This window comes from Thermobia domestica, chromosome 1 (assembly GCF_964235325.1).
Source record: "Thermobia domestica chromosome 1, izTheDome1.hap1.1, whole genome shotgun sequence".
Classification (NCBI taxonomy): Eukaryota; Metazoa; Arthropoda; class Insecta; order Zygentoma; family Lepismatidae; genus Thermobia; species Thermobia domestica.
The window spans coordinates 345,044,273-345,057,974 of NC_137454.1; the positions used below are offsets into that span (position 1 = coordinate 345,044,273).

At 35.5% G+C, this 13,702-nt stretch overlaps 1 protein-coding gene across 1 annotated transcript; it reads right to left on the bottom strand.

Moving 5' to 3' along the window:
* Positions 1-4,550: 4,550 nt before the first annotated feature.
* LOC145681454 (uncharacterized) lies at positions 4,551-13,478 on the bottom strand. Its single transcript, XM_081753098.1, has 2 exons — positions 13,034-13,478; positions 4,551-4,831 (listed from the first exon to the last, which is right to left on the bottom strand). The coding sequence occupies exons 1-2, from the start codon at positions 13,476-13,478 to the stop codon at positions 4,551-4,553; spliced, it is 726 nt and encodes a 241-aa protein (XP_081609224.1).
* Positions 13,479-13,702: the final 224 nt, after the last annotated feature.

Consider the following 13,702-nt stretch of genomic DNA (forward strand, 5'->3'; position numbering starts at 1 on the left):
ACTGGTATTTTGCAACAGAGTATTTATGACATCTACATGGATGTCACTGGTATTTGCAACAGAGTATTTTATGACATCTACATGGATGTCACTGGTATTTTGCAACAGATTATTTTATGACATCTACATGGATATCACTGGTATTTTGCAACAGAGTATTTTATGATATCGACATGGATGTCACTGGTATTTTGCAACAGAGTATTTTATGACATCTACATGGATGTCACTGGTATTTTGCAACAGAGTATTTTATGATATCGACATGGATGTCACTGGTATTTTGCAACAGAGTATTTTATGACATCCACCTGGATGTCATTGGAACGCAAGAGGTCAAAATACAATTATAAAGCAACAAAGATTTGTGTAATACTATTGTCTGATTTAAGTTTAGCAACTTCATAAGACGAGGACCCGCAACTTAACGTTAAAGCCAAAGCACATTTGCTTCATTCGGGAATGGTATTACCTGTATATTATTTTATGTTTGTCTTGCAAATATTTTTAATAAAATTCGCTGTTTGCAATTAAAATTATTCTACATTATTATATGAGACCATATATGTGTTTGTTATGTATAAATTTTGAATGTCACATATCTTCAATATTCCCTCCAAAATAGTAAAATGTTTATTTTCGTCTAAAGAATCCGGCAATTTGCCACAAACGTAAATAGTTGTTCTGTATCAGCTTTATACAGTAGAATTTGTGCAAGCATGGAACCTGTTGCTACAGAAGCAGCTGGTATTGATTTTAAAAGATCTTTGTGGAAAGTAACGTGCCAAAGATGACAGAATAGTACATATGAAAATGTATTTAGTGCAAAAGGAGCTAAGTGCCAAGCGTAAAGATTTCGGATATTACAGAAGAAAACTTTGTTCATCGTACGGCCACACAGCAAACGTCATCTTTGAGCTTTACAAGGAAACAGATTGGCACTTAGATTCTTTAGGTACGGATTCACATTGGGATGTATATCCACACTCCAACGAAGAGTGCATTTACAAAAAAATGACATTTACGTTAGCTCGTTTACAAGTAAGTCAGGATTATGAAATGTACATATATTCATGCATATAATGACTAATGTATTTCAACAAAGTTTGAAGCGTTAATAACCTTAGTCCAATCGCATTAAACGTATTTTAGTAGACATTTCGCGCTTCAACGCTTGTGAACACAAGAATATAAATATTGTACTTGTTAGTTGAGTAATAATTACGGTTCATTTAAGAGTACAAAGATTAGGTGAATAAAGTAGTTCCCTGCGTCTTGATGCATATGCATATATGAGCAAGCGAAATCGAAAATAATATACCATTTAATTTTTATTTACATTGCTGACATCTGCATGACACTAAGTTATGACTGGTAGAACGTAACGATTTACATTGTATAATTCCTTGAACACAAACGTAAATATTGTGAATCGGGTAAGTATCGGAAGAAGTATACCCTCTAAATAAGAATGTCTTCAAATCCATGTTGCAGTATGATTTAGTGACAAATTGTTCACGAAATATACAAGATATGGTAGTAGTGAAGATTTTGGGTGTGAACACATATCAAACATAGCCTACATCTGATTGCATTTACCTGAAAAGTTGAATCCATTGCAGTCACTTCCGGAAATGTCCGGACTTTAGAGACATGAAACACTAAGTTTAGGCATGTAAACGCTATCAGACATACATGATATATGTATATATCATTGCATTCTTCTTGAAGGGAATTAGGAATAATACACAAAATTACATTACATTTATATCATAATTTGGGGTTAACTGCTGTATCACCGGAGCAACTTAAGGAAATTTACCGGATGATTGGAGAATTTATTTCAGTTTGTGAGGAAGAATGAATGAAAATCAGGTAAGGGGAATAGTAAAAGTTAAGAAAGTGGTTGTATTTTTTTTTTATGTTGTAAGCGGCACTGTATGTGGAGGCGGATGGGCTATTTCGCGGAGAGGTACACCTGTTTTACTATACGAATCCATAGATTGTAAAATGTACAAAAAAATTTGGCAAGTCTTCAATTTGCCCATTTCATGTCGAGAACTGAACCCAACTAACACCTGTGGGGTTTCTAACCCGTGCCTGCTACTACTTTTACTCCTACCATTACTTATACTATGAATCCGTATACTAAAACTTCACGCCTAATAACGTAATCTAACATAACTTAATGCAATCCAACCAAATATAACCGAATGCAGTACATTTTTGGTACTTTGTTTTCATTTTTTAAATTGGTCCAGCGATACAGCAGTAATGTCATTATTTGTTATATTGGTAGGAGTGCAGACTGATAATGTCCTCTCGCGTGTGTCCATAATCCGGACATGGCCGGAAGTGAGTATAAAGAATTCGAATCTCCAAAGGAGTCCGCGGTAGCTCAGTGGTAGAGCGTTCACCTCTGGTATATAGAATCCTTGACTCGATACCAGCTTGCGCCAAGTGAACTTTGTGGTGGACAAACATCATGTGCGTGGGTTTACTCGTGGTTCTCCCATTTCCTCCCACTTTCTTCATTCCACCATTTGCTTCATTTCTCATCATCGCCGTTTCCTTTAGTCTATCTGGCATAACTATGGCATGTAAAACTTAGATATTTCTAATTTCCGAGATGAATGCAATTATATGTAGCATAACGTTTTCATACCTCAATCCAAAATCTGCACTCTTACTCAAGGTCATGGGCGGAGCTATGGGAACATTGCCCCCAACTTTTTGACAAAAAATTCTACTTATAATATCCTTCAATTCTGATTTGTATTAACCGTGCCTCCCCTGCAACCAATTCCTAAATCCGCCTATGCTCAAGGTATGAACTAAACTTACAAATAAATAATATTAAACCGTTTAGTCGATTTATTAACGTTTGAGGTTTGATATTAATTCACCTATCCTATTCGTGTTATTCACCTTCGCTACTATTTTCACAGTGATTCCCAACTTTTGGTGCAGATAAAGAATATTGGATGACAAAGCGGAAATTTTCACTAGTAAAATTGTCTACTATTACATCTAGTAAGCACTTGTCGTATAGCTGTCGATCATATACGTAGTTTTTACCTTGTTTCATCAAATAATAGAACATTCCCGCCATCTACACATCTATATATTAACTATTTGTAAAGCAGTAGTTAGGTCGTGTAGAGCAAAGTTCCTCCGCATTGTGTCACTATTGTCCAAGATAGCAACCCAAATATTTTAAAAATCAGATTTTGTAACTGTTATCAAGGGCACACCCACGGAGGGTACATCGAGTGCGGATCTCCCTCCAACATTTTAATACGGCATGTGTACAATTTCTTAATGACACTATACTTATTTAACAATAAAAACGGTTGAAGCAGCATGAAAATGTGGTCTTACACATCATCTGCACTCTCTTTTATAAAAGCAATCTAGTTCTATCACTGTTTTCTGTAAAAATATAGATGGGAAGTATTTTACACTCTTTTTCGTCTTTTCGGGTACAGAATAATACCCGTTCACAATACTACACAGACATAGTGGCTTCTAATATTGGACTCCCTCTCCCAAAGTTTGGACACCCAACAAAAATTTCTGGGTGAGCGCCTGACTTTTACCATTGCTGCAATTCGTATTTAAATAACTTAGGTGAGTCGAAATCAAAATTGGATTCAGTATTGAACCATTGAACGCGCTGATATGGCGCCGTGAGATGCCATTTGTGGGCGTAGTTACTGATGCAAGCCGGAATAACTTTAAGGTCGGGTGTTGCAACATACCAGAAGCTTGTTTCTGCTACTTTGAAAGAAAGAAATATATCTAAGATGTTAACTTCTGCTATCGTCTTTTACTGTATAGTGTCTAAAAGTATATGTATTGTAATGCAGGAAAATTAATATGTGAACAGTTATAATGTAATAACTGCATAATCTGTAAATTTACCATAGGGACAGTAATAGCGCCCACCCCCTGCGCCCGAATCCTTTATGCTACCCCCATGTCTTAGCTCACTATCTCACTGTGGCTCCAACACTCTTCATTGGGTCACCACAGGAATCCCTTAGTGCAGTATTTCTCAGTTTTTGATCCTCGGACCCTAGGAGTTCATGAAACGAATTTACGGGTTCCGTGTCATATTTACATATCATAATTCGTAATGGATATAAATAATGCCATGGACTCCTTGTATGCATATACTCTATGGTGTATGCTTATAACATAGATCGAGATTTGTAATTTAATTGTTGATATTTAACTCTCAATAGTATGAAGATACCAACATTTCAAGGTGGGGGTCTGTACCTTGTTTTAAATTTTAAAAAAATATGGAGTCCACAAGTTTGAAGTAATTTGGAACACTGCTCTAGGAAACATTTAGTCGAAGTTTAAAGGCGTTAATACAGCATTGGAGCCAATTTTTGCAAGAAAATATATTTACAGCAATAATGTGGTGGCCTGGTTGTTTCCAATAAATATGGAACCTTTAATTTATTTTTAAATTTAATCGTTTAGACTAATTGACTAGAATATTTACTGATTATAGTGTGTTTATGTTAACTGAAACTTACCTAATGGATAATTGAAGCAGGTACGGCATAAGGACCCTTGGGTATTTTCTCATAGCTTGTGTCGTAAGTGTCTATATGGTAATATCCATGTCCTCCTACGGGTTTATGTTGGAACAACCTAAGAAGTCCATCAATTGCTGCTACGACCAATGCTACTTTACCCACCAAGATACCCTTGAAGGCGAGGAACTTAGCTAGCACAAGTCCAAGTGTCACCAAAACAGTGTACATGGCACCGAACATCAAGAATGAAGCTGCGAGTTTCTTCTTCTCATCACCTCCTGTAAGTTAAAAATATAAATTAAATCTTTTGTGGTTACGCTGGTTCATACATATTACATCATAAACAGTAAATAATTTCGCAGTAAGGCTGCAACAGCTCACACTTGCTTTGACAGGGAAACTCAGGGAAAATGGTGCAGGTCAAGGAAGCTGAAGGAAAAAGACTGGAAATTAGGGAAAGTCAGTGAAATTTTATAAAATATATTCTTTTGACATTAATTGTACATCAATTTCAGCTTAGCCAATTATTATACGTATTTGATTTTTATGTGGGACGTTGTTCAGATTTTTATGGGAGGTAAGTGGAATGTACGTATGAGCAATTGATTACTATTTGTTTCTATAGAATAAATGTTCTCACATATAAATATTCACCGTTATTTATTCCTTATTTATGTCAACGTCATCTGATACCTGTGATGAAAGTCAGTAGATTTCTCCAGATCAGTACGAACTCTGGTTTCAGTATAAGCAGTGGCGTATAAGGATTTTGTTTCGGGGGGAACTAAGTACAACATGTGAATAAGCACTTACATTTTTTTTATCTGACAAATTTTAATGAAGTTTTGCATATAACAAATTTATTTCGAGATGGCTTGAGCCCGATAACCACCCCGTAATACGCCAGTGAATATAAGACACAAACGTTCAAAACTCAAATGAAAAATATATGTACTAAAAAAATATCACATTCAAGGTAGAACAGAGAACAGTTCATGTAGATCGCCATTGTAAATACGTTTGTAACAAATTACTGTACTATTGTAATCCTATTTGCATAGTAACACACCAAATTGTATTCTACGTACACGGATTTAGATACGTACTTAGCTTCTATCTTTATCAAGGGCGCCCATGTTGTGGTTTCCAGGGGGGGCAAGTACAAGCGACGTTTCAAACATAGGTTCAAATTTTGCTGTAATTTATTCTGTTGGGTTTTCGATATTCTGAAGTACAATTTCCTCTAGGGGGCGAGCGCCCCACCTTGCCCCTCCTGATGGACGCCCTTGATCTTTATCCTTCTATCTTGAAAGGCTTCTACAATTAACATATATCTAGATCAACAACGTTTCCAATCTTTATCATAATCTCATTTCGTATCGCTTCAAGTCTTTCTTCTCTTACGTGACATCTAGGAATATATCTTACTACACATAAAACTGCATGAACTTACATAAAATAATGGGTACTTCCGACTGACGTGGAAAGTTGAAATTTGATATGATTGTAGCTTTTCAGGACTAACCCACAGAAAAATTGCCAAAAGTGAATATGTTTAATTTTTAGTGGGTCTAAAGGTAGGATGGAGAAATCCCCCACGTTATTTAAATGGGCTTTTTTTTTTTTTTTTTTTTTTTTTTTTGTAAATCTATAATCCTATGTTTTAGATACTTGGAATTGGAATAAAAACTTGAAATTTCGTATGGCTGTACATTTTCATTAGCATTACCTAAGTAAATCACCAAAATAAAAAAGACATCTAACTTTAGAGGGTTTTATGGGGAACTGAAATATCTTTTCCAAATTATTTCTATGGGACATCTTCTACAACCGAAAATGTTTAGGCACTTCCTGTGGGATTACAATGATGAAATTTGGCAAGATTGTATCCTTCCGGTAGCAGCCCACAGGAAAATTGCCAAACTAAATATTTTTAGATTTTAGGGTGTCTAAAGGGGAAATGAAAAATCTGTTATTTAAATGAGAGTTTCCTTGCGATACAAAATTTTATCTTTTAGATAGTTGAAATAGAGAAAAAAAAATAAAAATCGGTAGAATTGTGGGTTTAACCCTTAAGAGATCCGGGGGTTTTGGGCTATTTTTTAGACTTTCAGTCAAGCAGCTACTGCATAGTCACTATTTATTCTAGGATCATGGTTCATATCTCATTCTCTTTAGAATAGAGCTGGCTTTCAAATGATACCACTTGCATGCTCATACCATATACCATGAGCGGGAAAAATGATGTCAAAGGGAAACTTTCGGAGGGAAAATTTTTTCTCGCACTATGGGCCCCCCTGGAGCGACCCTGTGTAAACGTAGCCATCTAAAAAAAATCTGATAAATAGTACTTGGTATACTGAATGTGTGTGCCAAATTTCAAGTTTCTATCTTAAATACCAAGGACGAGAGAAATTTTATCAGGAATTCCCACCATGCCCCAAATTACCGTAAAACATCATGATCTCAGGTAAAAAATTTCCTGAGACATCCCTAATTACCCTAGGGTCACGTTTCGCCCATCATTCTCTTCAGAATAGAACTGCCTTTCAGGCGGTACTATCCACTTGTCCCCATTATGTATCTAAGGCGGGAAAATCCCGTGAAAGGGATTTTTGGTAAAAATTTCCCTTTTTCAACGTTTAGCTCCTCTGTACCCCCCTGTTTTAACGCAGAAATCTGAAAAAATCTGGTAAATACTACTCGGTGGACTGAATGTTTGTGCACAATTTCAATCTTCTAGGTGCAAAAATAAGCCAGCACAAAAATAGTACCGAAAATGTCCAAAATTCCCCTATACAGAAGTATATTTTGATAAAAATTCCCTGACACGTCCCTAATTACCCTAGGACCATGTGTCGCACATCATTCTCTTCAGAAAAGAACTGCCTTTCAGACGGTACCATTCACTTGTCTCCAATCATGTATCTAAGGCGGGAAAATGAGGAAAAACAGGATTTTTGGGTAAAAATATCCCTTTTCTCAACTGTTTGACCCTCTGGATCCCCCCCTGTTTTAACGCAGAAATCTGAAGAAAAAATCTGATAAATACTACTCGGTGGACTGCATGTTTGTGCAAAATTTCAATCTTCTACGTGCAAAAATAAGCCCGCCAAAAATACTTTACATAACCCCCCCCCAAAAGTATTACACGAAAATATAAATTTTAGACTTATGACGTCATCACCTCCTATGTCTCGAGACAGGAAGGTGTGAAACCATCCGTAATGTATTCTGCAATGCCTCTGGACTTGAAAAACAAAAAGACAAAACAAAACAAAACAAAACAAAAAAAGCCGGACGAAAAAGCTCAAATAGAAGAGTTATAACGCAATATACCATGAAACACCCCGTATGGTACAAATTGTACCATGAGATCCCCAAAGGGTTAAGAGCCGGGGTCTGGGGGCGGAACCCTTAGCTAGCCAAAGGCTAGTTTTATTCTATATAACCCTGTCGAGTATTAATCATTTGAGTCACCGCCATAGAGCCCATATCGACTTTATCATTAGTATTGTTCTGATGTTGAAAGTGATTCAAAAGCTACGGTATGAGCTGTAGCCAAAATGGTCTGTCCAGGAGGCCGAATAGCCTGTTCTTAAGTAGAATTGTTAACGCTAAAAAAAATGTAATAAATAAAAGGGGTTAATGGCGCCAGACATGTATGAATTGTTCTAAACGACTTAAAGACGGTATCAAGATAAAAACTGCCGAAAAGTAATATTGTGTAAAAAGTTTAAAGTTGAAAAAAAGTGAGAGTTTTAAGCTTTTGTACTCATCTATCCGGCCATTATCTTGATTCCCTTTCATTTAGGAATATTTCTCGAATCTTGTTTTCACAAACTAGTTAACCTGACAACCTGAAACAGACGGTATTATATGCATATTCCATAGTACTTTAAGACAAGTACCTTTAACCCTTTAATTGGCAAGCATTGACAGCATTACCATTAAAATATTTCGTTTGCTTTTATGATTGAACCATATCTCCCTGATCATAATTTTGTAATTTTTAAAGTATTTTTGTACTTTGATTACAAAATACCAGGCGCCTTATGCAAAGACGTTCTGACGCGTGATTAGTATCATACTAAAGAGTTCGACTAACATATTTCCAGCACTAGTTAGGCCTTTAGTATGACGCTAATCATACATCAAAACGATTCTGCATAAGGCCCAAAGTGTTTATTTCAAAGCAACATTGCCATTAAATAGGTCTTATGTATAGCTACTGAGCAGCATTGCCTATTATGGTAAAATATCATAAAAATATTCTTAGTCCTTAGCAGCAGTTTTGTTAAAATATTTTCCTACAGAGCGAGAAAAATAATAATAATAATAATAATAATAATAATAATAATAATAATAATAATAATAATAATAATAATAATAATAATAAAACATTTGCGGAACATAGGAGATAAAGCTTCTACAATACTAAATTTGACTGTCCCCTGTTGACGAAGATTAGAAGTATCTAAAGAAGCGACCCGCAAATCATGTATATGAATATTGTATGAAAGCAATAATGCCTATCAAATGATTCCTGAAGTTATAAGTTTTGCGGATAACGCAATAGAATGCGATGTTGCTTGAGAGCAACAATGCCAAATAAAGAGCTAACATATTCTCCCAATAAATATTTGATATATGTCTTAGCTATTCCAGTATTTAACTGAATGTGGTGATTCGTCTAAGTTGGAAATGTAAAATTTGGCGCATAAACTTAATTTAAAATGAGGAAATGAGAAAACTGTTTCTGCGTTTTCGAAAATTTCCCCTCTAGAGGAGAAAAGGAGGCAATTTCTACAATGGGGAAATTTCTGTTCTTATTGTCATTAATCTTTACTCTTACCATGCGAAACCTGAAACTCTTGATAGCAAATAGAATATTGCGAAACTTCAAAATATGTTGTAGCTACACCCCACCAACTTTTATGCGGGAATTAAAAGTTAGGGGTCTCAGATTAATGAAACACGACAGTCACATGAGAATTACTTGAGAATATACCAACAAAAGACAAATTTAATTAGACCAAGAGTGTAGCCACCAAATTGTTCTAAGGAAATGACATTCCTTTCTGAACTATTTTTTACAACTGAAAACAAACAGAAAGTCTTCTTTCAGACTGTGAAAGTAATAATAAACTCAGCGTATATCCATACATACGTAAATATTATCATTATTAATTCTCGTATTATATTTCTAGAATATTATATTTTTGAAACGGGGTCTCGACACTGCTTGAAGTTAGAATAAGAGGTTTTAGCAAATGTACGAATAATAAACCCATAAGAAGGCAAACACAGTTTATGGAAGTTCATTTGTTTGACTGTATTTATACGTGTATAAATAGTTTTAGAAAAGCTCTAAGAAAATATAAGGGTATACTCAGATACTGCTATAGACAATGCCGGATTTACGTATAAGCTAAACAAGCTATAGCTTAGGGCCCCCTCTTTTGAGGGCCCCAAAAATTAAAGAAAAAACCGAATGTACATGTCCAAAATATAAGAAAAAGAATAACTAAAATAAAATTTACATATAGCATCAGTGCTTCTTGTTGTGTAGGATCTTATGATGTAAGTAATGGGATCACTTCTGCTAGCCTGCTTCCTAAAATATCACTTATATATAGAGTTTCATTTCTGTACATAGGGTTTATAGCTTCATCTGGGCACATAAAGGGGCACCCATTATCTTTAGTACCTTAGGGCCCCGCCAAACTTAAATCCAGCACTGCACTATATTACTATATACTAGATATAATAGTATATAGTAATAGATTCGCAATTATGAGCATCGAATTAGGCAAAATGAAAGTACAAATGGGATTTTAAATTTCAGTTGTAATTATTTTGAATTGTTGACGTGGTTTAATTAGTTATTTATTTTGAAATGTTTTTCTTTCATTCTATTATAAACATTCTTGATTTTTTGTAAGTATTAAACAACTTTAACACACATATAACAGATGAGTCTCATTTATGGCGGGGGGTGAGCAGGAGGTTGTCTGGGAGACCAGACCCCTATTTTGTACCCCTTAGCTATTATCCTGAGGTATAACAAGAAAAAGATGGAAAGAAAATATAAAAATGAAAGTAAGACAGCGAGTACAAGTAAAACAATCATAACTAAACGAATGCGATAGAGATATTTGGTTTTTGCAGCGATGAACCTTCGGGACTCTGAAGTCAAAGATCTAATTACTTGATTTGATATGATTTTCAGCAGCGAGGCCATATGAGACGCAGACCTAAAGCTTAACATGGGATCCGAACCACATGAGCTCTCGCCGAGAATCGAACCCACGACTCCCACGCCAAGGCGCGTACGCTAACCGGTCAGCCATGAGGATACTCTATTTACTTAGTAGTAACTTATGACATGAGTTGTTATAATTATTCGATTTTCGATAATCAAATATCTATCTAGTAGGCCGTACTACAATATATTCAACGATGGTTCTTTTTCTGTTTTGTCTAAGCCTTAGGCATTACAAAATTTCAAGTCTAATTTTACCTATCAATTTGGGTAAATTTCGAAACCGGATAATATTGAACAAAATTTTGCACATAAGCATCAAAATGCGATATAGAGTATGAATAGCATCCAACGTTGTGAGGTTGTTTTGGTATAGGCAGTGGCGTATTTAGGATTTTGTTTCGGGGGAGGCTATGCACAACACGTGAATAAGCATTAATATTTTCCTTTTGGATGTCGGCAAATTTTAATGAAGTTGTGCATATAAGAAACTTATTTCGGGGGGGGGGGGGCTTTAGCCCGATAGCCCACCACTTAAATACGCCAGTGGGTATAGGACTCTAACCGAGACACTTTGGATTGAAATTTTGAAGCAGGCGTTCCGTTTGCTGGTTTTTCCCCCCTTTTCTTTAAAAAAAAATCACAACATGAAAATTATGACATTAATTTCTCTCGCCTTCCATCCCACGAAAGAATTCGGCCTGCCAGACGGATTTTACTTGATGTTGGGTGATTAATAGGCCTAATTACTGCGAAATTAAAATACCCCTAATTTTACAGTAATTATGTGATATCTTCAAATAGATAACACATAATCGAAATGTGGAACAAGAGCGCGCTAGACAATATTATTTTGCATGAGGTACTGTTATCACGAGTCACCTAATAGCTTTCTATTTGAAGCCGTTATTAAACGCTAAAATAAATTCCGATTATCTAAATCGTTAGAAATCGAAAGCAGACAAGTGAATCGTGATAACAATATCTCATGTAAAATAATATTGTCTAGCGAGCTCTTGTTCCATTTTTCGATTTTTTTTTTGTCTGTTTGAAGATATCACATAATTACTGTAAAATTAGGGGTATTTTAATTTCGCCGTGATGGTTGCTCTTAAGTTAGTTGGGAGTTTAGCGATCCGTTCAGCAGCGAGGCTATATGAGACGTGGACCTAAAACTTAGCGAGGGATTGAATCCACGTGAGCTCCCGTCAAGAATCGAACCTGGACTTTCCGTGAATGTCACTTGAGTGATATATGGTCAGGACTTCCATCATATCACTATTTTTTTTTAATATTTACTTATTTATTTTGCTCTGTAACTCCAATTTCCTACTTTATAATAGGAGTTACTGTGTAACTCACTGAAGATCTGATAACAAAAATTGTCTCATCGCAAGTGGAACTCGGAGTGACGGTCAGTAAATACATACACGTTAATCAGTTTATAACGTGGGAACTACTTTATTATATTCTGATGATGGTTTTCAATGTAAGTTCTGACTAACTAAAGTGCAAATTTACTTCCCATTCTTCATTGTTTAATTACGTCTACGGTATTGTATTGTTCCCAATGATCTCATCAGCCAATGGTGGCTATTGAGGGAAGTCATATTGGTGAGAATTAGAATTTTATTTCTAGAGTCTAAAAGAAGAAATCCTGCATGGTGTCTTAATTTTAGCACAGAATAATTAGTACATTAAATGTTTTTTCCTTAGTTTATAGCAATAAAAGTATGATTTTCACCGATGCGATTTCCCTTAAGCGTTTTCACCACAGCGAAACTAAACTACCATTAATTTTAGAGTTTTCCCTGTAATATCTTCAAAATAAATAAAAAAAATATTCGAAAAACAAAGACGTAGGGCACTAGACAATATCATTTAGAATATGATACCGTTATCACAACTCATCTATCTGCTTTCAATTTGCAACTGTTGATGGATTTAACATTTTTTGTGGGTTCTGTAAATAGTGGTACACCAAAAGCTGATAGGCGAGTTGTAGTAAAGGTATCTGTCACATGCAAAATAATATTGTCTAGTGCACTACGTATTTGCTTTTCGATTATTTTTTTTTATTTGTTTTGAAGATATTGCATAAAAACTCTAAAATTTGCTGTAGTTTAATTTTGCTGTGACGAAGACTCGTCACTGTTCATCACTATTTATGGAAATTTACTAATACTTAAATAAGTAAACAGAACATAATACTTACGTCCTTCGACAACACCACTATCAGGCTCAACGGAAGTGGTGATGAGGCCATTTTCCTTGAGACTTCTGGAAACAAGAAGGTTAGCTCCTGGCATCATCTTAATTTTCAGCGAAACATCCCTCATAACCTTGGGAATGAAATCAAACAGCAAAGAACCCCAGTCTTTCTCCACCAAATCTCTTGCAGTTGTACTGTCCATATCCTTACGACCGGTATATTGTAGCTGTATACCATCCAACAAGTCCAAAGACTTCCCTCTGATCAAGTCATAAATGTTAGATAATGCTCGTAGCTTCACACATTGAATATCTGCCTCTTGGATACAGTCAAGCATTTGTTTCTTGGACACTTCCTCCAACGACAAATGATTTTGCTGTCCATGTGCCCGAGCCAAGAAGCACACTGCTACAGCGTAAAAGAGTACCAATCCTCTTCTGGAAACCATGTTTGAACTTGCTGGTGGCAAAGAATCGAGACGAATGCTACCCACCTCCGTTCTTCTGCTCCTTTATATACCTTGATTATAATTTTTTACATAATCAACTAATAATCAGTACAAAAGAACGGTATATAAAAATAAAGCGAGAGAATTATTTCATATATATGGAAAATATTACTACATCCATTATCTTAACGATTTTCTTGGACTGCACGATGTAATGCATTGTG